The sequence below is a fragment of the Curcuma longa genome, chromosome 6, assembly GCF_044706935.1.
Source record: "Curcuma longa cultivar G26 ecotype Majalengka, Jawa Barat chromosome 6, ITB_CL_G26_1.1, whole genome shotgun sequence".
NCBI classification, from domain to species: Eukaryota; Viridiplantae; Streptophyta; class Magnoliopsida; order Zingiberales; family Zingiberaceae; genus Curcuma; species Curcuma longa.
The window spans coordinates 6,136,165-6,161,659 of record NC_133866.1 but is presented as its reverse complement, the minus strand read 5'-3'; the positions used below and the strand labels follow the sequence as shown (position 1 = coordinate 6,161,659).

General features: G+C 34.1%; 1 protein-coding gene across 1 annotated transcript in view; it reads right to left on the bottom strand.

Moving 5' to 3' along the window:
* LOC141830715 (nuclear pore complex protein GP210) overlaps positions 1–25,170 on the bottom strand; it is a 31,928-nt gene extending 6,758 nt beyond the window's left edge. Inside the window, exons 1-28 of the mRNA XM_074718130.1 lie at positions 24,899–25,170; positions 23,212–23,477; positions 20,779–20,951; positions 20,439–20,655; positions 18,691–19,037; positions 18,192–18,368; positions 17,882–18,020; positions 17,654–17,802; positions 16,502–16,613; positions 15,816–16,411; positions 15,574–15,697; positions 14,130–14,410; positions 11,905–12,024; positions 11,731–11,793; positions 8,729–8,920; positions 7,983–8,042; positions 7,833–7,901; positions 7,423–7,569; positions 7,196–7,312; positions 6,747–6,866; positions 6,410–6,569; positions 6,250–6,308; positions 6,062–6,174; positions 4,168–4,567; positions 2,059–2,161; positions 1,830–1,960; positions 1,663–1,734; positions 1,321–1,402 (exon numbers count right to left, since the gene is read on the bottom strand). Coding sequence (XP_074574231.1) covers positions 1,321–1,402; positions 1,663–1,734; positions 1,830–1,960; positions 2,059–2,161; positions 4,168–4,567; positions 6,062–6,174; positions 6,250–6,308; positions 6,410–6,569; positions 6,747–6,866; positions 7,196–7,312; positions 7,423–7,569; positions 7,833–7,901; positions 7,983–8,042; positions 8,729–8,920; positions 11,731–11,793; positions 11,905–12,024; positions 14,130–14,410; positions 15,574–15,697; positions 15,816–16,411; positions 16,502–16,613; positions 17,654–17,802; positions 17,882–18,020; positions 18,192–18,368; positions 18,691–19,037; positions 20,439–20,655; positions 20,779–20,951; positions 23,212–23,477; positions 24,899–25,083 — 4,774 coding nt within the window. The 5' untranslated portion in view covers positions 25,084–25,170. The remainder of the gene's footprint in view (positions 1–1,320; positions 1,403–1,662; positions 1,735–1,829; positions 1,961–2,058; positions 2,162–4,167; positions 4,568–6,061; positions 6,175–6,249; positions 6,309–6,409; positions 6,570–6,746; positions 6,867–7,195; positions 7,313–7,422; positions 7,570–7,832; positions 7,902–7,982; positions 8,043–8,728; positions 8,921–11,730; positions 11,794–11,904; positions 12,025–14,129; positions 14,411–15,573; positions 15,698–15,815; positions 16,412–16,501; positions 16,614–17,653; positions 17,803–17,881; positions 18,021–18,191; positions 18,369–18,690; positions 19,038–20,438; positions 20,656–20,778; positions 20,952–23,211; positions 23,478–24,898) is intronic.
* Positions 25,171–25,495: the final 325 nt, after the last annotated feature.

Genomic DNA, 25,495 nt, shown 5'->3' with positions numbered 1-25,495 from the left:
TGTAAACAAGATTAACCTAGTGCATATATAGTATGCAGGATTGACCCACCTACTGCAAGATACCATAATCAAATACTCCATAAACAAGATTGACCCACTACATATCGCATATGTGGTATACAGGAGCATGCAATCAACACTGAAATATTTATACAAAATTATCTTAATATCTAAAGTATATGTTACTTGCAAGACAAACACATTTAAGTTACAAGGTACCAAATAAGATAGCTTAGGGTTTTAAATCAATTTAGTTTATTTTAATCAAGCAAATACGGTTTTTATCTGCATATATAAACTTGGATGTCAGATACAAAATATTTTCAATTTTTAGCAATATGAAAATGTGATGGTATTTTTTTCTTTTTATTATTTTTTACTTTCTTCTCCTTTTCTCTCAAAAGCAAAAGTCATAAATTTCAGCATTGTCTCTGCCAGCATTTTTATCATCTTCTCTCCCTTCCAAGAGAAGACAGAAATCCTAGTATATCTGTCACCTGCAACCCACTATTTGTTTTTTCCATGTGTACAAACTTAAGAACAAATTGTAAAATATCTTGCCACATTTTTAGCTGTACTCTTTTTTTTTATTTTGTGTGACAGCCAAGATTGACATCTAAGTTCCAACTTGAAAGGGCATGTTATAATAAATAATCCCATATTTGCCATTAGTGTACAGAGTATTACTTTAGGAACTTCTATATATTGGGTGTGATTGTTTAACAATACAATTAAATTACGTTTTCATCTCAATTTTATTCATATGCATTTTTTAGTTATAATTAAACAGTACATATAAAATTTCTTCCTAACAAAAAAGTTAATTAGTTTGACATGACTAATTAAACAGTACATACCTTCATATGCATTTTTTAGCATGCTCAACGTGACTAATAAAAAAAGTTAAGTTATGTGTGTTAGTTCTACCACTTGTTCCCTTTAGGTTTTTTCTCGTGTCCATAATAAATTGGCTACAGGTCAAAACTTTCTCAAACTCTTATTAAGAAATTAAAGTCAAAATAAATCTAGTATGCAACGAGCTATAAGACATTTATATTTTATGATTGAACAGCAGCACAGGTTTAGCGCCATTATCCAAGGGATCAGGGCTATAATACAAGTCAATTTAGCATCGCAATTTTTAGAATTAAATAAATGTCTGATTGATTTAAGTACTCAGTATCATAAACTACCTGTTTACAACAAAGCCAACTTTAAAATCAAAAGAGATGCCATAGTTTCCACAGATTGATAGTTATCAAATCTCAAGCAAATACAGAATGAAGGGAGGAAAGATTTTACTAAGGACAAGACACTTACCATCACCAATTACAGTAAAGTTGAGATGCTGACCGACTTGAAGAACTGGACTCCTAGGATAAAGTTGAACGCCAACAGATACCTGGTGATATATACGATCCAGTTTAACAATTGGTACTAATTGGTACTAAGTTTAAAAGTGAAATATTGAATTTAGTACAAATAGATAAGTTTAGAGTTGCATAAATAATGTTTAGAAAGAAACAACTACGCCAAAGCATTTTAAAATTGTAAATCATAACAGTAAGACACAAGCATCTTGCAGAGACTATAGATAGTATGTGGAAATTTTGGTTGCCTGCCACCAAGTCCTATGAAAGTATCAGCAGAAATAATCAATACCAACACAAAATCTGCCTTCCTTGGGTCATCATTGATGGATATCCTTACAAGAGCATTGCCAGGATTCTTTGCCTGTATGTCAAGGAAATAAAGAGTAACTCAGAGAACATTGAAACATGGGCAGTGTCATTGTTGTCATTGAATGCAGGAAAAAATAACAGCCATACCTCTAAAATGATAATACCATTGCTAAGCATGTTGTCATCAGCCTTCGGTGACATAAAAATAGAGAGAACATCAGGACGATTAGTTTCAATATCCAGTGGAACTACACCATGGGCCTCAGTGAAAGGATACCCTGACAAGTGACAACAAGGAAGATAAGGTGAAAAGACCTGGCACACAATGATAAATATTATAAATAAAAATTTTTAATTATTCTGCAGATAGATGTACCTAAATAATCAGAGTAGGTGACAATTAACTCGAGTTTTGAATTAGCAGCAAGGGAAAGAACATGTGATGAAGCTTCAATTGTGTTTACCCTGACTTGTGAAACCTGAGCAAAGAAGAAAAGCCATTCATGTTCATAGTCAGGGTCCATATATCCAGACCTATAGCTATTTAAAAATGTTTATAACTAAACAATAACAAACGACAGAGAAGCACAGCATTTTCCAAATAAATGCAAGATTTACAACAGAATATAATAAGGGCATAAGATCAAGTTTAGGCAAGAAAGGCTTATTGCAGACAGTCAATGAAGTACAGATATATCTTGCATCCATCCGATTCGAGGTTTGACATAAAAAAGTTGTGTATATACCAATCAGTCAGTCCAAATAACATTATCAGAGGCAGAGCATATGACACAAATATTCAGCACTCTAACTTTTTTTACCTATTATTTTATATTTTCATTCAACAATACTAAGCAGTAGAAGCCAGTATACTACTGAATAGCTTTTATCTTGTACCAGTTGGACAGATTCCTATAATGTATTTGATCACCAATTATTGACAGCAAAAAATTCACGTCAAATGTATTATTAGGTCAACAACTGAATCTGGAATTTCCAATATGCATATCTAGTCAATTCAAGCCTTGTTTTGGCCCTTCAAGTTTCAACATCGCAATACAGCAGCCACTACACTTTTAAGTGATTCCAGTTGCTTGTTTGGAGTAACTTGGACCAGGAGAAAATGATTTTCTAACATTCAGGGTGTGATTGATTCACATAAAATGTTTTCCCAGAAAATATAAATGTCATTTTCTAGTGTTTGGTGCAATGAAAAATCATGGTCCAAGGAAAATATTTTACTGGTCAACAAAAGAATCTGTGCCTATTTTGCTGGAAAATGACTTTTGCTCAAAATGAGAGGGCATAAATTTCTTCTCCCATGCTCCTCTTCCCCACGAGTATCTCTCTCTCTCGATCCATGCAAACCAATCTTCTGCCACCCCCTACAGCCAATTCACCTCAACCCGTACTGGCCTCTTCTTCTCCCCTACACCTCACCACCCCCCCCCCCCCCCCAACCATAATTGGTAGTCCTTCTAATGCTAGCTAGATCAATCAGAGGCAAGGAAAGCAATATACAAGCCATGGTCAACATTTATTTATCAGAAGCAAATTGTAGCTACGTGATACTAAAAGGCATGAGGGACAACATCATCACAATCCAACTATCCAAGAACAACAACCAGGAAAAGCACCAACACAACGACATTTGAGCTTTTGGAAGAGGACGGTAGTGGTGGATACCATTGTGATCCAGTTGTTGATCTGGATGGTGCTCGTGGCATCATCGAACCATTGAGGGAGCGAGCATGCAGTCAATGCACTATTGGTGGCGTGCGATGGCAGTTCAGTAGAGATGAGGGGGAGGGCAGTGGAGGGTGAGGTGGTAGTGCAACTGCTGCAGAACCAATGCAAAAGGAACCCTAACTCCGACCTTAGGAAGAGAAAATATTTTTCAAGCATCACAGCCAAATAAGGAAAACTATTCCCTGTAAAAGTGTCCTTTCAAAAAATTATGTTACATGGGCAAGTAATTTTCCAGTAAAGAAACAGACTCTTAAGGGATAAGTTGAACTTTAGAAGTCAAATTGAGACTTATGTTGAACTCTCCCAAGGGTATAGAATTAGAAAAAAGAATTGTACATAATCTCATTAAGTAAAAGAATATAAAAAAGTACATATTCTTTTTTCATGAATTAACATGAATTGTACTGTACTATTTCATCTGGTGCAGTTCTAAATCAAGTAATTCCCGTCACTGATCATTTGTCATTGAAATAGTAGACTTGTAGTACTAGTGAACACTTTTCTACCAAATATGCCGAGTAAAAAGATGTTGCATATGACACATTGATTCAGCAGTTGATGATTGATCATGTCTAATAAAATAAGTTGAGATGATCATAAATTCAGCAGAATACAAAAGAAATATCTTCAGAATTACAAATAGAGAGATAAAACACAAGGAAAAAAAGTGCATTGCTAATAAACGATCAGACTTCAAAAAATTTCAATTAAATCAAGCTATTTAATAGAAACTGACCTCCGCAACCCTTACACAGCATGCAATTTCTTTTCTACTAGTTGCATGATCTTTTGCTAGAACACAAGCAATATCCTTGCTTTCCCTTGTTGTAATTTTACCTTCATCAATAGTAATACCTTGATGTTTCAAATTATCAGTACTTGTGCATGCCCTCAGGATAGAATAACTAAAACTTCTATGAGAATCCAATTGCCTATATGGATCTGAAAACCTTGGCAAAAGTACTGAAGTGGTAAAAAAAGGTGGAAAGATCCAAGTAATTGGTATTCCAAGTGCCACAGGAGGATTTGGTACAACTTCCAACAACTTTGAAGCATTGTAGAATACTTGCTGAGGAGAACCAGACAACAAAATATCACATGACATAGAGATATATAATTCAGCTTTACCTGCAGATCTAGTTCATAAAAAACCCAAAATCACATAAACGTGTCATAAACATACTTCATGGAAATGTACGAGTACATCATATACAGGAGTCAGCATGCATCCAGTAATGGGTGGTAACAAATAAACAATTCAAAACAAATCCATACCAACATAAATACTTGAAGTATTAAAGCAAACAAAAAAATGAAAGACAATTTGTTATAACATCTTATATGAACGGATTTAGATTAGATTTCTTCACTGATGAGATAAAAAATATATATAGATTAAACATGGAAAATGCACTTATCTACCAGCATAGTAACATTTTCAAGGTTTCAGTTAAAAGAGTACTTGTAAGTTTTATTATTCCTCTTGTTACTACTAAACAAGGGAAATAAGTATTTTGCACATTTTTACAAGGGTAAATAAGTGTTGGAGGAATATAACTCTTACATTCAAATAGATGTGAAAATTTATAAAACTCAGTTTTAAGAATGAGCATCCAATTGGCATATGTGAATGACCCTGTATAATCAATCCCAAGGATGCAAGCCCCTTATTCTATTTAGCCAACTCAGCATATAAGTTGAGCTCAGTCAAGTGAAAATTACAGTCAGATCAAGATTGACTAAAATGTTGGCATTGAGATATCACATTGGCACATAAACTGTGAAAAAGGTGACACTGCTACAATTCCTAAACTTGGAGCAGCCTCCATATCACTAGGACTCAGAGAATGCTCCCAGGCAATCTTTTGTTGCTTGGCTTCTCTTCGCCTCACTATCATATGCCAATTATCAATTAATTCAACACAACACATTTAATGACTTCGAGGTGGTAGTCATTGGCAGGATGTAACCTCATCTAGTGGCATTGTGAAATGTATGTTGCAAGTTAAAGTAACATTAATTGCATTTTGTTTACCACATGGTGTGTTGCCATGCAAGATTGGCAACTTTGGATGCCATGAAGGGGGATATACAGTCTTAAATCATTCAATCATCATTTAAAAGGAAAAGAAAAAAAAAGAGTTAGCTATATGCATGTGGAATGACTGTATTTATAGCCATTGGAAATGTGAGTGCTTAATGCATGGTAGAATTCTGAGCATGTATACAAAAACCAGAGTAGGACATTCCACTATTATTCTCATGTCAGACTTGCAAAATCAATGGTTTTATAAACCTTGATCAACCATAAATCTTGTTTCTCCTTAAAGCATAGCCCTACAAATAGGAATAGCGTTTAAGAATCCACCTCTTTGTATAAATGGTTGAAGGATCTACATGTATAATCTGATAGGAGTAGAGAAAGTGGCGATACATTCACTAAGCAGTACCATGCAAAACATTAACCACAAAAGGAAAAAAAGTGTGGTAACGTAGACTTGACAGGTTTATGCAACTAGATTACTCAATGAATAGTAAAGCAGCTAGATGAAGCACTGGAGTTAAAGGGAACAAGAGTTTTTGAAAAATAAACACTTTTTGAACTCATAGCAGTCAGTGGGGATGAACACCTTCCAGTCACAAGGTTGATAAATTCACTGTTACTAGCAACTGATAGGCATGGATGTCCGTCATTCTCACAAGGACCAGAATGCAAAGTTCTATCCATCTGGAAGTTAAGCACCTGCATACAGGAAGAGGGCATCAACCTTCTACCCAAAGGCATAAATAACCAAAAATATTCAGGAAACATTCTCACCTTGTCATTCCCTACTGTCCATTTATAATCTTGACAAACTTCATTGAAGGAGAATAAGTCTCCCTGTGGGTCGGAGACATTGATAAAAAAAATAATAGCAGTGAATCAGGATTTCTAAATAAAAATGATAATAGTACAAATTATATTTCTTCAGTTTCACTTGCCTCATGAAAAGATGGAAAGATAGGCATGATGCAGCCAATACAAAGTTGGTTACTTTGTGAATTCAAGACCAATGAATGCGGAATTCCAACTTCAACTTCTCCATATGCTTCACATATTAAGGTACCCTTGTTTCCATAGACAACTGCCCGAACAGTCTAAGAGAAAAGTAATATTAACTGATTAAAATTAAACACAACCAGAGAAATGAATATACACCATCTAAAGGCAAAGGTAATTATTTAACCAAATAAGAGATGACACAGATGATTTGAACAAAAAAGATATTTAGTGATTAATAACAAATAACTCACCTCTCAAAATTCACCACTTACCGTATTTCCAATTGAATTAGCAAAAAGCATCCCTGACGATTTTTGAACTCTTGCAACTCCTTCACGTAAGGTAGAGAACTCAACAAAAACTCCAATTTTGGGGCCACCATTCACTGTCAGCTAATTCAGCATTAAGAATTGTTACACAGTTAACCATCACATCATAACAATAGAACTGATGCTCCAAGCAGAAATGCAACAAACTTAAATATACACTTTATGAATGAATTTATGTACTGCTTCACAGTCATGTATTGATATTTTGCAAGAAAATTCAACAAAGAAAGCGATAAGCCACACAAGAAAAGAAGCGCTACGCTCCATAACATTGGGCAGGTGCCCAACCTGACATGAAATGGTAATGAATTCGGCAGCTAACTACATTGCAGTGAAAGATGAAATGTCCAATTTGCCATCTAGATAATGACAACAAAGATCAAAGATATTACCACATAGGAGACACCAGGTAGAAGAAACAGATAGTCAGGATGTAGGCGTAGTGGTCCATATACTTCAACCTTCACAAGTTGACTTGCAATTTCATAACCTGATTGACTGACACTGACCTGTAAATCAAGCACTTGATCAGAATTCTTAGATAATCAGAAATGTAAAAGAGAATGGTAAATGATACGTCAAGACTAATACATCAGATATCTAGGGCAAAATAACTTACATAAAGAATTGCAGTACCAAGCTTTCCAGCCCTCACTGAGAAGTTTTGTCCGTGTATAAGCCAAGAACCCACATTTGGAGAATAGTACTCATTGACAGGTTCAAGTATGCCGTCCTCATGATGTACTTTAATTTTCATATACATGTACTGTAAAACAAACATAAAATAATTGCTACGAAGGGAAGATAGACAATGTCGAAATTTTCATACGCAATAAACCACCAAGCATGCTAGGTAAATGGCAATTGTAGATTAGTCTGAACCTCAGGCAAGTAGCAATACCCCCAAGTCAAAAAAGGAGATCTAGCTTACATATAAAAAGACTTTACTTGGAGAACTACTCAGACAAGAAAATCTAGCAAAGTTTCAATAGTTCATCTAAAAATATGAAAATAAGAAATTGTAAGCACCTGAGAAGAGTCAAAGACACTTCCATCCTCTGTTCCAGCCAAAATATCAAAACTTTTTATGGTTCCTTCCTGCAAAATAAGGGGCGCAAGTACATTGAGCTTAGTTTAAATAAAAAGGAAATAAATTTACTACAAGGAAAAAACCATTACCATAACACTTATTTCCTCTTTTGATATAATCTTAATCCAGTCAACGCTAGCAACTTTAATCTGTGCCACAGTAAGTATATTGTAACAACCATCCTAACATGTATCAATGAAAAAAATAAATGATAAATATAATTGCATGTTGATTAATCATTATGTAGCCATATTGACAAGGTGACTGTTTGTCTGCAAAGATTATATGTTCCACCTTAGCAGATAAGAAATAATCATCACACTTCAGCCTATTTGTAAAACTTCTATGTAGATTCATGCAGTTTATTTGATACCTTTCACAGCTAAGGGAAAGCCGATAAAGTTAGAGAAAATGCAATGCCATGATAAAGAGGAAAAGCCACAAGGTGGTAAGCATTCAAAATTGAGGGAGCATAATTCCAGACTAACTGTTTTTTAGATGACAACTAGGATGTACCTTATGTTGGTTACCAAGAATCTAATTGGTAAATGAGAAAATGTGTGCACTTCTGTTCTTCTGGACCGAACAAATTAATTAGGAAAAATAATAATTTAAAAGAAGAAAATAAATATTGGACATGGTAGAAAGATTTCTTGAATTAAAACAGTCCAAAGACAAACATGTACAGCCAAGTATAACAATGAAACAGCCTAATAACCAGACAAAGTCGATGCATTCTATGGTTCGAAGTACCTTGCTTTCACAAATAAGAGAAAAACAAATGAATGTTAACACAGTTAAGTAACAAAAAAAAACATTTATATGAATAGAGTACCAAAGCTGAAGCAACGGCAGGAGGTGAAAGCCCATTATCACGAACTATGACATTGGCCACTCCCAATCCTATAGCACCAACAGTGAAGTGGGAACATTGAGTAATTTGAGGAGGTTGGACTATATCTGCTACCCGTGTATCATTTATATACGCATCTAGCAAACAAGTTCCTCCAATAATTGACAGATTAACCTGAACACAATTTGACCAAATGCAAATCAGACATGAAAGCCAACTGAAATGAATATAGATAGTTTGTCTTATAGAATATGACAAATCCTGGCTTCTCGATATGTTAACACTTGAAATGACAAGTTTAGCTGAAAGGTAGTATAAGATATTTTCACAAATGCTTAATATACTTTCACACATGGTTTCAAATTGTATTCAATGTCAGTCGGCATGGGCAAAAACTTTTGTTCTGCCCAGTTGCCAGCATGCAAGAAGACACAAGACACTTGGTGGCAAAACAGTCCTCCGGATGAGTCAGTCGCCGATGAAACAGTCTATCAAAGGAGTCAGTCCACCAAAACCGTCCTAACGATCTTCTCTTCCTTACTTTGGTAATTCTATCTCAATGGCTTCTACATGATGGATATCTAGAACATTTCCCTCAAGGTGAACTTAATAAGGAGATATATAGACAACCTCCTAGTTTGCTACTCAAGAAGTGTGTAAGCTTGCATGCAAATTGAAAAAGTGCTTATAAAAGACAATATCCTAGAGTGTGATTTAAGTTTGATCTTATCAAAGATCCATAAAGGCCTCACAAAATTTAATGATTGGCATCACTTCTTAATTCAATCAATTTAACAAATTCTATGCCCCCGGAGCTATGGTGCACTAGCAAGGTGCTTCCGCAGTCAATCAGGCATCCACGGATTGATTCCTAGCTACAACGTACTACGGATAAATTTCCTCCAACGGAAGAAAACCATAGAATGCTAGCTGCGGAGCAATGCACCGTTTGAGCTTCCCAATTTACCCTGGTGACCGATGAAAATTTTCCATGGGACCAAGCCAGTCACCTCCAAGATTAGTCGTTTCGAAAAGCTAGATACCTGGATTATCAAAAAAAAAATAACAAATTCTATTAATTTAACAAGTTATCCTTCTTATTATGTAGTAAATATTACTATTACAGGTGACTAATACTCACAAGGTTAAAAGCTAATCTCCATCGACATTTTTAGACCAACAACTTAGGAAACTTACAAGTATAATTGTAACAAGGATTTTATAATATCTTACAACTTGATAGCTTTATATAGTGTCAAATGCCTAATTGTAAATATAGAAGAATCTCTTTATAAATTTCCCACAAATATAATTGATATATAGATAGCATGGACTACCTAAGGTAAAGCATTGATCTTTTTACCATTAATTAACTGTTTTAATTACTTATATTTAACTATATGAGATACTTGCATTATACTCGTACATTACGTGTCTAAAAATTGAGTTCACCCCTTATACCAAGGTAAAGGTGTCAAATGACAAATGGGTTAGCTGTAACCTTTGCAACTCATAAATCACTCCTCGTATACACCACAAAATTCTAGACACTGCAAATTGATCATTTTGCCCTTGAATTCCTTAAAAGAAATAAATAAATAAATAATTCCATGATGGCAAATATGATCTTTTGATCCGAAAGTTACATAAATACCTAAAAAATAGTTTAAAAATTCCTTAAACTTACTAAAAAAGCTTCTCAAGTTTATTTTAGTTATGATTTCCAACAACAATAACAATCAAGCCTTTTCCCATTATGGGGTCAGCTCTATAGATCCTCCTACATTATTAGTCTCGATCCTCTACTATATGTTCATCTATATTTAAATGAATTTTATGCTCTTTTATCATTGCTAACCAAGTCTTCATTGTAGGGTTGTAAATGAATCAAACATTCATGAACAAACTTAGTATTCAGCTTGGTAAGAATTTATTTATGTTCGTTTAATATACACACAGTCAATTAAATAAACAAGCTTAAACAACTCATTAAACTAATGAACAAACTTGAATGCATATGTGTTTAGTTCGTTAATGTTAATGAACAAAGATTATAAATTGTTCATGAATAATGTTCACGAAGAGAGTTTATGAACTATATTAATCAATAAAACTTTTATCAATACGGTAAATAAACAAACAAATTCTCAAAATGAAGTTCACAACCAACTTAACAAGTTTAAAAATATAAAAGTTTCAACCAATCAAACAAGCTTGAATTGAGAATTTGATAACATCTAAACAAACCAAGCTTAAGTCAAACTTTAACCAAGCTCAAATTCGTAAAAAAAATCAACAATTGTTTCAACGATTTAGTTCATTTTAGACTTAGCTTGACTCTACTGGATTACATTATCAAACAAGCTTGAACAACATAAAGCTTGGCTCGGCTTAGCTGTACTTGGCTCGTTTACATCCCTACTTCTTTGGTCTCCCTCTCCCTCGATTAATATGTGTATTTGTCGTGGTCTTATATTGCCTAACTGGGATATTTATTAGTCACATAAATACATATTTATATCATCTTAAATGTGTCTCTTGGAATTTTTCCTTAATAGATGTAACCTCGACTCTTTCTAATGTTCTCTATAATTCCTTATGATTTAAAATTTTGATTAAAAAAATTAAATATGGAGGGTATTGGGCCTAATCTAAGCACAATCCATTAACACTCCTATGCTAAAGTCATGTGGCATTTATATTAGTTCAACTAACATAGTAGAAAACTAAAAGGAAAGAGAAAATCTAGCATTAATAGTGAAACTTTTTTAATTTAGGAGGCATTTTGAAAAACATGTTTGTGGGAAAACTGAACTCTTTTTTTCTCCTATTGTATTATAAATAATGGGTAATATTTCTCCAAAAGAAAAAAACTACAAAAAATATAAAAGATTGGATTAAGAAAGGTAATAATCATCATAAAGACAAAGGTGAATCTTTCAAAGATCTTAAAGAAGATACATATATTGGTTACACATTCATACCTTTGCTTCAGGATCCAAAACCATTAAGATGGACTCTGGTACAACTTTTAATGAAGAAACTAACTGCATTTTATACAAAAAAAAAAAAAAGATTCAACTGGATCATGAAAGAAAGCAGAAGAAAATCAGCAGTAATTCTATACTGTTAATATCCATGAAAGCTAAATCAACAACCTGTAATGGCACGGCATCTGTAAGAAACTTTTCTCCAGTTCCAAACAAAGAACCAGCAACATTGTAAAGATGACTGGCACCTACTTTGCAAAATCCAATTGCAGTGGCACGTACAATGCACTGAAATGAATTAGAAAAAAGTATTAATCATATATATATGAGTATTTAAAAATGATGCAAACTCAAAATTTAGGTGAATTAAGGATAAAGAAAAATCTTAAGCATGACAAGATGGAAATAAGTATTCAAATTGATGTTCAAGCCACACATATAGTCACATTAAACATCTCTTTTGCTATGAAATTTAATGGTGTGTGATAATCCCTGCCAGAACACTTAGAAATTCTATTTGTCAGTGGCCATCACATCCATCAACCCATGAACTATTAGTGCAAAAAAAAAAAAAAAAACTGGAACTTGTGAGTAAACCTAGTGTTGGAACATAAAATACCAACCAATAGCAACAACCCTTTACAAGACCATTGAAGTTTGCCAAAGTTTACCCATATTTCAAAAGTGAACAAATGGCTTAGAAAAGATCAAGTAGTGATATTACAAAAAAAAAAAACAAAAATAACATATTTTTAATTTGCATTTAACTTTTTAAAAAATTAATTTGCTCTTAAATTTACAGAATTTATATCACTTTGATCCCTCTTATTTTTTTAAAATCAACATTTTATGATAATTTTTTAACTTCATAAATTTTAAATATATATATATATATATTATATTTTTTAAAAAAAATGTATAATTCATGTAACAATTTTAGAAGGTTTATGACAATTTATATTATTTTGTTCCATACTTTTTTAAAAAATTATGATTTTTCAATTTTTTTAAATTTATAACTCATGTAGCAGCTTGACCAAAACTACTATGAGTCTATTTTTGTGCATGGGCTACAATGGTTGAACTGTTGGTTTGATTATTTTAGGCAGACAACAAATAGATTTTGATGGGTTTGAGGGCATTTATGGCAGAACACTTAAGGTGGGGCACTCTTTTGATGTTTAAAAAAAAAGAGGCACCCCTTTGGCGTTTAGGAAAAAAAGGGATGTTGCTTTTATTTTTTCCCAATATTATTTTGACTATGCAGCAATTATCAGGTGTAGGGTGTCAGATACATCATTTAAGCTAGCCAATTGATCATAACAATACCCATGTTAAAGCAAACATCTTGTACCACTCACTAAGAGTAGGCGAAAGAAACCTAATTTGGTTTGTACGGCAGGTCTAAATGCCTCAATAATTGATGAATACATCGCCCATGTCTAGTGAGATTATGATAAATAACAAATTCACATTTTAATTAATCATGCACTCATGTAGAATAGTCATAATGCATATAGAATACTCGTAGTGTGTTGAAGTGTGCTTACTCACGTTGATAGTTACATTTTGGTTAGAGTTATCAATGGCAGAGGTTGCGGGTGTCAATTGATAATATTATGGCATAAATTATAGTTAAGATTTCAAGATCTAATTTACCATAATTTGTGTATTAGCTGTAAATTAACAATAATGTGTAATATTAGGTGTATATATATTCTTACCTTAAGTAGACTAGCAGTAATTAGTATAATTGCTGTAAATATTTTCTTATCTAAAATAGATTGTACAAGAATTCTTATTTAAAAGAAAGATCATCAAAGAAAGAGACATTCATCCATTTTATCAATTGTGTTATGGAATCAGAGCCTGCCTATGGAATTCATAACTGAATCTTCGAATCTCTGTTAGTTTTTTTTTTCTTTCTGTCCTACAAAGTTTTCTGATTTGCTTTCAATTTTTGGGTTGATTAATTTCTGATCAACAACTTTGGCTTTGAGATTTCATTTTTTTGGAAGAATGGTTGCTGAGAATTTTCTTGGAAGAATGTCTACAAAAACTTTGGCTATCAAATTTACAAGAAAGAATTATGCAAATTCAAAGATATACATATAATTTTGATACTTACAAGAAATTTAAATGAATAAGCTTTGCACTATTCTTAAATTTACCAAATGGACCAAACAATATAAGTGTAATTTTACCAATAAATTTGCTGTGCTACAGATATGAGTGATGAACTAGTATTTTCAAAAATCATAGATACGACAGAAATTATAAATTAGAACATAAACAATCCTGGAACACACTGCATTTCAAATATAAAGTTCGAAAGAAAAATTAAAGCCAAAAGAATAAACAATAAGCAAGTGAATTATGCCAAGTAAACCAACCAATCCTGAGGCATTTTGCAAAACCAGAAATCTCTCCCACTTTGACCCATCAAGTTTCTTGGCGTGATTGTTGTCACTCCAAAAGGCTAATTTTTCACAACCATTGAGTTCCCATCTCAAGCAAAGGGACGAAGAGTTTGCAAAGATTCTTCCATTTGCATAAATACTAACAGCAGTTATGCGTATTGTACATTCATTAGACACAATCATAGGAGAAACATGAAGTCCCGTAGAGTCACGCTCTGCACTCTTGGAAGCCTCAATAACATCAAATGTGTTCACTGATCACCATGAAAATAAACTAGAGTGAAGAATAAAAAAGAAAGAGAGACCAATGTATAATTCATAAATCTATGTAAGTATATAACATCTTTGAAAGTTGTGTTCATTCTAACATCCTCCTTGATTCACTCTAAAATTTTAGCATATTTGTCTCCAAGAAAAATTATTTTCTAGCTCTTCTAGTCTAATTGCAAAACCAATAATGGAGGATATTGACAGAAGATAACATGTAATAATGAATAACATATATGCATATATATAATTAAGCTCGCTCACTGAACATCTACCAGAATTTTAGGATTGTACGAAAATTTTACAATTTTAATTTAATTTGGTTCATATTTTTGTTTGTAAGTTAGTTATTTTAAGTATAGGATTATTTTGTTCTCTAAAATACTTTTAGTTTATTTCTACTTCTGTTTGGTTGGAGCATTTAAAAGGACCCTCGTGCACTGTGTTAATATCTTTTGTACAATAATATTCCTCTCAATGAATTTTCATTCTCATCAATTACTTGTTTTGTGAGATTATTTATCCCTGTATTGCATCAAAGTTATTGCATAGTTCTGGGCCAATTTTGAATTGCTCTAGTGATGCAACGCCTGTTATTATGATGTTGTTGCTAGTTTTCAACTTATAATATAGATTCCAACATCAACAAGGGTAAAATGTCTAGTAATAGCTATTAATTTGAGCATAACCTGCAAATCAGTTGTTTTCGTTGGAATTTGTTAATTATTTGCAGTCATTCAACTTCCAATCCAGCATATGGACATTCAAAAGTTTTCAGAAATGTGATTCATTTAATGTTATAAAAATTATTACTTGGGAGTTGAATATTACTAGTTTACTTATTATTAATTGTTTGCAACCATTATTCATAAATATTCTTTTCTGAAATATGATGAATTTAATGTTAACACCAAAAATATAATGCTTGGGAGTTGAATTTTATTACTATATTTATTGTTATTTGTCACAACTATTATTAAAAAGTTCTCTACTTGACTTTAAGGTTAGACCTATTTGCTTTGCATGATTGTTCTAAGTATTTCTCGTACCACTACTCTTTGTAATTTTAGGACTGAAGTTGTAGACTTGGTATTCTTATTTACACAAGAAAAACTGAAATTGTAGGCTAACATAATAAGAAAATAAATACCTGGTTCATTAGCAATCAGTGCAATTGAAGAAGGAAAGGCACAAAAAACAAACAATTCCAATTTTGCTAACACGGGATTTGGATGATCATCTCCAACTAGATTTCCACGTGAAAAGAGCAATTTCTGTAAAAGAAACAATTATCAATTAAGTAAAAATTTAGCCAGAGGAATTAAATTTAATCTGAATCACAAAACAAGAGGATAGTCTTTCGAGTCTCAATATGTAGATCATATTACTTACAAACTCCCCAATTGTTTGGCAAAAGATTCTGTAAAATCTCCCACCACTGGATAATTCATGCAGCTGAACAACTGACAAATCCTGCCCACCTAAAACATTGACTGTTTCAATAAACTCGGTGTTGTGGTCCCATCTGTCAGGTCCTCCAACTAACAATACATCCATTGATGAACCAGGAACAAGAAACAACTCATTAAGACCATTACTATCTAAATCTTGTATGTTGGCATCTATCTTAGATAAATCAACCCAGTAACCACCGTGTTGATTTCCATTTCCTGCCTGATAAGCAGTAAGAGGATAATATGCCGCTAAAGATTTAACAGTCTTTAATGTTATGATTCCATCCATAGCCTGTATAGAAGAGAGTGATTCAAGGGGCAAACTTGCATGCAGCACAGCTCGGCCAACACCCGAAGCATACAGAGATGTCCATGAACAAGGGTTCCCCAATTCTGGTCTATAATCATTCAAGTGAAGGGAAATCTCTGAAGCCATCAAATCTGTAGTATTCAGAATTTTGAAAGAACCACTTTCTGAAAATACTTTCCACCTGAGAGAAGAGCTAAAAGCATCACATCTGCTGTAGTAGTAACCTTCAAGGAGATTAAAAGAATACAAATCACTTGAAAAAGAATAAAGCAACGAATCCAAGAGAAATTCAGCATTTAACAAGGAGTTAGCACCATTTGACGTCTTCAATGTCACAGCAGCCTGAAATTGTGTTCCAATTTCCACCTCCACAGGGAAAAATGGCAACATAGCCATTGCAGAGGGAATGGAGACCTCTATAACAACCTATAACAGAGAAAAGTTATAGATGGAAGTACCCAAGTTTTCAAACAATATTTCAATTTTCTCATTATGCATAAACAAAAGAAAATAATATGCTAGAACCAGTAAAAAACGAATGTTGCAAACAAGGGTTTTGGCTTCTTTAGTACAATGTAATCAGGCAGAAATTTTAAAAAGTAGAAACCATACTAAGAAATTCCTGATCGGTCTACAAAACCAAACTTTCAGCAAAGAAAAACAGAATGTCCAACTTGCTTTTGTAACACCTTCAAAAACATGGATGGTCCAAATAGATTTGTATGACGTCAATTGAATGATGAACATTATACCATGACTAGACACAAAAAATTCAACAGAATGAAACATTTCTTCCTATTACTTAAAATGCAAGATGTTTACTATAGATATTACATATGCAGATCTAGGTCCGGCCCACCTTCAATGTGAAGTGCAAGGTGCATAGTGAAATGCTGATATGGAGGATATAGTATGATGCTGATATGGTAGGGTCAGTGGAATCTATTTCTGATGTGGTTATTAGCAGTACACTACTGTATTAGTGCAGCATCAGTGGCAAGTTATTAGTAGAGTATTAGTGGGAAGTTGTGAAGCTATGAGAGTTGAGTTGCGGCCTTGCGGGATGCCAGATTAACTAAACTGCATTTGTGACTAGTATATATTGACAGTGGAACCTTCAATGGAATACCAATAGCTAATTGCTCTGTTGCCGCTACATGCCACTTCCTACATACCTTCAATGCCAATCAATCCAGTCACATAAGCTAATATCTACACATTCGACCTCCTTAGCCACAAATCAACTCCTCTAACAATTTCACATTAACTCAAACAGGAAGTTAGGATAATCTTATACCAGCTCTGAAAAATCATTTGTTTCTAGTTATATTCATTGAAGCAAAAGTGTTATTCAATGCAATACTGTCATAAACAATGCAAAGCATGATATCAGCTTTAAGCACATTAAACAATCTACATACTCAATGACTGTGGAGAAGATTAGTTCAACTGAAATAAATAAGCACCTGATCATAGTTTGCAGAATCAAACACTGAAACTACTCTAATGATGGCTTGACCAGGCCTTTTTGCTTGAATAGAACCAAAAGCAAATACAGACACAACTGCCACATTAGATGAAAACCATTTGTAGTCTTCAAGGCTATTCCCACACCCTAACTCAAACAAGGAGGATAATGATATTAGGAATATACCAATTAATTTAGACATTAGATTAGCAGTATAAGCATCAACCTCCAGTTGCCTTTAGTTCAAATGCCTGTTCGATTCCAGGAGCCCAAGGAAGGTGAATGACTTCAGAAATATAATCATGTTCTCCAAATAGTAAACTAACTTTGCTGCAGACATTAATTTGCTGCGCAGCACTCAGAACCTAGAAAAAATGCAGATTAGGAAACTGCCAAATACTATTATACTTTTACCGCAAAAACAAAATCATCCTTTTTCAAATTATTCAATATCATGTAGCGCCAATACTCAAATCAAAAATCAAAACAAATAAAAGGTCACTGTTGCATAAACAACAGAGGAATAGATGAACTACCTCGACAGATCCTAATTTTTCTCTCTGAAAAGAAAGAGCAGCAATCAGAGCACCTTTTCCTTCAGAAATTGGCTTGAGCAATCTAGAATATTCCCAGTTACTTAACATGACATCTCCAGACAGAGCATACAAATCCCAGTATCTTGAAGTGTTACTTTCCAATGTGAATCCATTGCTCTGCCATTTAAGAATAAGAATCACAAAAGCATGAGTAAATACCCTCAAAAAGGAAATGAAGAGATCTTTATCCTCATAATGGGATCAGACATCAAGATGTAAAAAGGATAGAATTAAGTGAGATGTCAATACTCTAAAGAATAGGAGCAGTTCACAACAAGAGCAGATGCTACATAATGCATACTTGTATGCAAGTGTATATGAAAGATATATCCCATGTTCTCCATAAACAAACAGCTCTGAAGTTACAAATAGTTGAAACATAAAATCTAAAGGAAAAATATACATATGCTTACTGGCAAAAAAAGAAATCATCTCCCACCTCTGTTATGAGTATTTCATTTACATCAGGGCCTCCGGTTAAGACTTTAATGTTAATCATGTACTCTTGGCCAGGAAAGACATACCAAACATCTGAGGAAGAAATAGAAACCACCCCTTCTGCAGGAATGGAGCCATTGGTCACTGGTACTAGATACAGACACAGTTTATCAGGAATGACAACATGCATGGTTGATCTCTGCTCATGACCAGAAAGTCTAGTGTCCTCAACAACAATATCAGTTGTACCGAGACTCAAGGCATCAGCAACTCCCATCGCAGGGTCAATATGAGCCACTGAAGAATTTGTCACATACCATCTATGATGCAGGGATGGAAGATCAATAACTGAAAACAACAGCAGCATGTCGTAAAGCAAACTTTACATATTATTGCAAAAAATCAAAACACAACCTACTATATGACCAACACTTGCTTCGACATAGTAAACAATAAACATAATTCCGTTGATATAGCTGACCAAGTAAATGAGCATGAAAAAAGGAAGCACCTGGCAGGAAAAGGTCTTGATATAATGCCTAGAGTCAAATGATGCAGGATAATGAACTTTTGGTGCGGTAATATCTATTCTTTCAAAGATAATCTTTAGATTCACCATGAAGTCTTGATAGGGAAATTTTAAATTAGCTATAAATTTTGTTAAACCAAATTGTATACAAAAATGATAATTTTAACAATTCAAGCTAAAATTTAGAAATATTGTTTTGCCAATCAAGTCTTTACCATGATATTGTCACACACATCATGTAAATCAGCTCACAAGTTCCTTTTATATCCTTGTTTAATCTCTGGCCAATGGCATGTTTGTGCGATGCACAAGAATCTTGCCACAATTTGTAATTTGGTAGATCAAGTTTAACATAGATAGGTGGTTAGTCTATTTAGTATGTGTTAAATACCTGAAAAAAATCCAATTTTTTCCAGTTTGCCTTTCTCAATTGAAAAATAAAACAAAAAAATAAAAGATAACATTGCCATCATCTTTTTTACTTTCATATATAGTAAAATTTATTTTACAAAGAAAAAGCTTCCCCATAAAAACAAGAAAAAGGATTACTATAGAGCACATTTTTCATGAAAAACAAAGCATTTGAAAAGGAAAATGAAAATTAAAGAAAGTTTGTCCAAAACAAGCAGAACCTAAACTTCGTTATTTTATAACAGCGTAAGCTTGGATTACTGCTACATAATCAAATCATAAACAAATCATTCATAAAAGTAGTCTGTATGGCAAACTTTCGAGCACTCTAATTGATTTTATCTCAAACAATCAAATGCCAAGTAGAAACCAGAACATATTTCTTTTAAGTTGTTTTACCTATATTTAGTAGGCACCAAGATCATAATCAAAATTGATCCATCTCCAGAACACTTCATTCTATTTGTATATCACAAAAAAAACCAAGGAATGCAAAATCATCATTTTAAAAAAAGCATGCAACACAGCGAAATGATATAAAGGGCTTATCTATCAAATATTTCTAGCTACAGCCAAACAACTGACCCACTGTGGTCGTGTTGACTGCATGTGCAGATATTTTATTGAGGAAGTTTGGATATGGATCTGCCAAAACTTGAACTGTAACAGGATAGGATGGTGGCAATAGTCAAAATTGTATTATGGTTTGCATCCTAAAGATTTAATTGTCATTGAACAACAAGCTAGTTGAAGAAATCTGCCACTATATTTCATCATCCGTTTACTAATTTTGATTGTTGAGTAAACACCTGTAGCAGTCTTCAGGCGAATAACCCTCAGATTGTAGCGTAATAAAGCGCCAACAGTGACAAAGATTGGTGATGTAGGACTCAGCGACATAGCTTCAGCAACAGTCAATATAATATGGTCGTTCACATGCTCAAGTTGTGGCTCAAATAACTGAGCACTTACAACCTCATGACCAATTGAAGAACCCTTGACCACATATAAGTCGGAGCCTACACCCTGAAACACAAAGGAAGAAGAAAAACAAGACAAATGCTAGAATTAAATATCAACCATAAAAAGCATTGTAGGAAAAGAAAAGAATGGTTTAAAATTTTAAATGTATCATTAGCATCTACGTACTCTATCTTCCAACTCAATTTGCAGATCCAGATCGCCGCAGAAACCACCACAGTCGCTTAGTGGTGTTTCCTTCAGAGGGACATGAACAAGATGATTGATGGTATCAACATCTGAAGATCGAGGCACAAGTTTCCACAAGAACTGTAAACCCACCAATGCTGAGAACTCATTTTCTGCAAACATAAGGTGTTACTCAAAATAGCTAAACTTTAGGAGTGTGATAAACTAACACTAAAATATGAAGTAGGATGGCTACGTTAAATAGCAAAAATCAAAGAAAAAAAAACATGAATAATCTGTGGGGTCAAAGGGCAATGATAAAAACAACATAGGAACGATTAGCAAATAGAAATTTTTTATTTTAATACTTTCATTAGAGTTGTTTGCATTGACAATGCTCTGGATTCCATGTAATCTGCCTTGTCATATTTGCACATCTCATGATATTATTCAGAGGATGACCATACAATTCTCAACAAAATAAGGTAGTTGAATGCCAATATCATGTTCTCATGAATTTTTTCCCCAAAGCCATAACTCACAAGACATGGGTCTCTCTACTATTTATCTCATAAATTGTGCTTCCTCATTTTTGGAGATGCCAAGTCCTTTTGTCATTTAACGATACCTCGAACTTATGGTTTTGTTAACTTTGTTCACCCATAGCATCAAACTCATGATAGTCTATCTCCTGGTTTCACTGATTCATATTGGATAATTTCAAGCACAAAAAGGGGTTTGTAGTAAAGAACACTCGAGATGCAGCATTACTTTTTTCTAACTAATCTCACCTTTTTAAGGTCACCTTCTTCTTTAAGTCTATTCACATGCATCTATGTCTCTCCCACTAATTAGGATGCCTCATTGCAAGATATCAATCAATCTCTACTTGCACATGTTCATTGAAATAATACCATTGATGTGCATGGCTGAATACTTATTGGTGGAGATACCTCCACAATCGTTGTCTTCAATTAAGGATCTTCAATCCGGATGGCAACAGAGCAGGGCAGGTTTTAGGACAATTTTTTATTCCTCATTCCACCCTACTCTACTTTTCATGCAGGGCAGAGTTATAAAATGTAAAATAATATATAAAATATCGTTAAAATATATCTTGTAAACTAAATCCAAGTGGATCCGAGCGTAGCAGCACAAGGTGGGGCAAAAAATGTTATCCTATACACTACTTGCCCCACATATGTACCTGTTTTTATATCCCATGCTGCCCCATTTAGATTAGGGGCAAGGCAAATTTAAAGTGGCACAAAAATCTTCATCTAGGGTACAAGCTTTGATACCATGAAGAGGAAAAGATGCAAGACTATTACCCTAGATAGTACCTTCAACCTCTATAATATATATTTTATTCATTAAAAAAAATATTGCATTTAGGCCCTTTGTAATATATACTATTGGCAAATAGGTAAGTTGGACATAGAATTTTATTTATCAAAGTAATATTACATTTAAGCCTTTTATAATATACACTTTTACAAATAGGACCCTAACATATAATAAGTTGGCCATAGAATATTTATACTCCAACTTAAGGGAGAGCATCATAGGTACTCTAAATCAAATAGCTAATAGTGAGTTTAGTTCCACATTAGATGTTTTAAGTTTTTCCTTCAATTTATGTTGAGCCTTATCTATACCTTGTAGTAGTAGTCTCTATAGAGCATAATAATAAACATTAATTAGTATTCTCCTATTTAACACTTAGAGAAATGTGAACAACCTCATTGCCTAAACTATAAACCCTTCAAGGCCTTATGAGACCCTTCTCATAAATCTCATTTATTATTTTTCCTCATAAATTTCATTTATACTCTGATATAATTCTAGTTTTGCAAAATAGCCTTTGCTATTTTACAAGCAGTTGCCAATTGTGCATTAAGCACACTTGTTAGCCTTTAAATTTTCAATCTCTATAATCATCTATGTGTAAACTTTAGCAGAAATTCATTTCTCCATTGACAATCGATCAGAACAAAAAACCCAGAAAATTAATTTCAACTACCAAACTCAAAGAATAAGCATGACGTGTGATGCTGATACTAGATTCATTTACCTCAGTTTATTGTTCAACTGCAACAACTAAGTAGTTGGTAATACTAATAACCATGTACTACATGAGAAACCTGAAACAATAAGAAACCCCCAAAAATACAACTGATTGCATTTCTTACATCCAGGACATACTAGATAATAGAATCAATGATTTACTTTATAATGAAACTTCCCATGGAATCTTGGAATGATATCCACATGCATGCAAGGACAATGGAAGGTTTATACAAGTGCTTTGCTGCGCTAAGTTATCATCCTAATTAAAATATTATCAGAAATCAATAACAAGACAATGTCCCATAAGTTGACAAATTATTTGGTGATAGTAAGAAAAAAGTGAAAATGTAAGTTAATCGAAACCTGCACTATCGAAAGCATGAATGTGCAATGTGGCAAGTTCATCTAGATCAATTTTCACAGCACGGTGAAAAATTTGGATCCTGGATATCATCTCTACAATGACTTTGCACCGAATTGTAGTCCCAGTAAGTAGATCAGTGGCATACACTGCAGTCTCCTTCCTTCCACTATAATGTGAAATAGATATCAATCTAGCACTTGTTGAGCACCTACTGCTGCTATTGTACTCTGGTTCAACCCTCAGGAAATCATGATGATCCCAAGTCCTGTATATGAAAAAAAAAATGGTAACGGTTTAATTTATGAAAACATAAAGATACGTACTATCCAAGCTCATAAGAGACACAATGTTTAGTTAATTCAACAGACAAAGTTGCTGCTATTCTTGTTTTTTATTCTCAATAGCTTCTATAATAATCAAGCCAGGCTATTAGATTATATTTATTCTAGTTTAAATTGCAAAGAAACTAATAAACTAATTTTCTATAGTACCGGACATTTTAAGCATTAAAGTCTTGGTAAAAGTTGACAAAGAACCCACATTAGACAACCAAAGAGTCATAAGAAAATGAGAAACAAAACGAAAAGCAAAGAGTAGAGATATAAACTGTGAACAAAGACGACACTAACATGAAATACAATGGACAATTTCACAACTAAACCAGTAAAATGGCACCTTTGCCTCGAGACACACCACACTAGTTATGTTGATATGTGAAACAAAGATTGGAAGAATGTGAGGTGTTGAGGCATAGTCTGGGAATCTGAGATAGACATCCAAACAGATGAACTGAAACCATCAAACTGGATATGAAAACATGTGTATCCAATATAAATAATAAATAATAGGTAAGGTCAAATGGATAATGAAAACAATTGATCCATGTCAATATACCTGCCAAAGATGCAGACCATGGAGTAGCTAGCACAGGTGCCATAGAAAAAGATGTTTTGATACCCTCATTGAAAATCTTCCTTTCCCTCTGTCATGGATTGTAATACCAATATGTATATTGTTGGATGTTGTAGTTTTAGATCATTTGTATTTATTTTACATGGAATTCTGAACTAAACACTAACCTGATGAATCATTTATGTTCCCTTTACACCCAATCATTGCAAAGAACCCCCCCCCCCCCCCCCCTTCCCCCAATCTGACAGTGGTTGCTAGCACATAATTAGCTGGGGCTTCTTCCTGCAGTCTTGTCATGATTGTGAAAGCTAGCCTTCTTCATTCATGCCATATTTTTGAATCAGGCTTTCACCCATTGTTCAAGATACCCACTTAGCATCAATTATAAATCTAAGATGTGATTAATGCAAGCAAAGAGATGTGAATACTAGCTTATTTCTTCCATTCACAAATTAATAGGTATACAAAGCCGAGAAAGGTCAATAAGCAATAACAGCTAAATATAGGTAGTTCTATTATCAAACAAAGATCTATGCATGAAGGTTAATTAACGACTGGATTGTGCCTGACCCACTATATCTCGAATGCTGGGATGATATGAGGGTTAAGCGTCGTTGAAAAAGAAGATACGGTTACAAAGGTCAAGGTCTACTATCAGTCCTTACCCTCGTGCATATTACGAATAGAATAAACCTTTTGTAATTCATACGAGTCTCAACCAAGGTTCAAAATAACAGCAGATATCAACAACAACAACAACAACAAAGACGGTACCAAGAGAAGCATCCGCCGCTTCCCTGGAGGCGATACTGGACGGGGTTGGTCATTCGAGGAGGCAGGAGCACGTTCAGATCAGCGATGTGAGGCCCCAGCGAGGTCGGCGTCACCGACCGCGCAGCCAGCACCAACAGAACCACAACCGCCAGCATCACCACCGCGGTGGCTCCGCGGTTCGCCATTTCCGCCGACCAGACTCAGTTCCAGTTTGAGCGAGTTCGACGATGGCGAAAACCCTAGAGAGTGGACTTGACGAGATGGGCGGGGAGTCGAGGGCGGAAGGAGTGCGAGAAACGAAGTGAGTGGAACTGGGCGGAGGATTCACATGGTTTCGGGACACGAGGCGGTGGATCGCACGCCGTTGGAAAAGCGAACGTGAAATTAGAAAAATAAGAAACTAATCCGCTTTAAGAAACAAAACACGAGTGATGCTTTAATAAGGAAAATAATGGTGCTTTTTAAGTTTAAATCGGAAGCTTTCCTGATAGGGAATATTTTATTTCAGCAGACGCTGTGAGTTTCGCTTCGATTTTATGGCAAAATTCAACCATCCTTTGGCGAGCGCACAAATAAGATAGTTATGCGGCATACTGC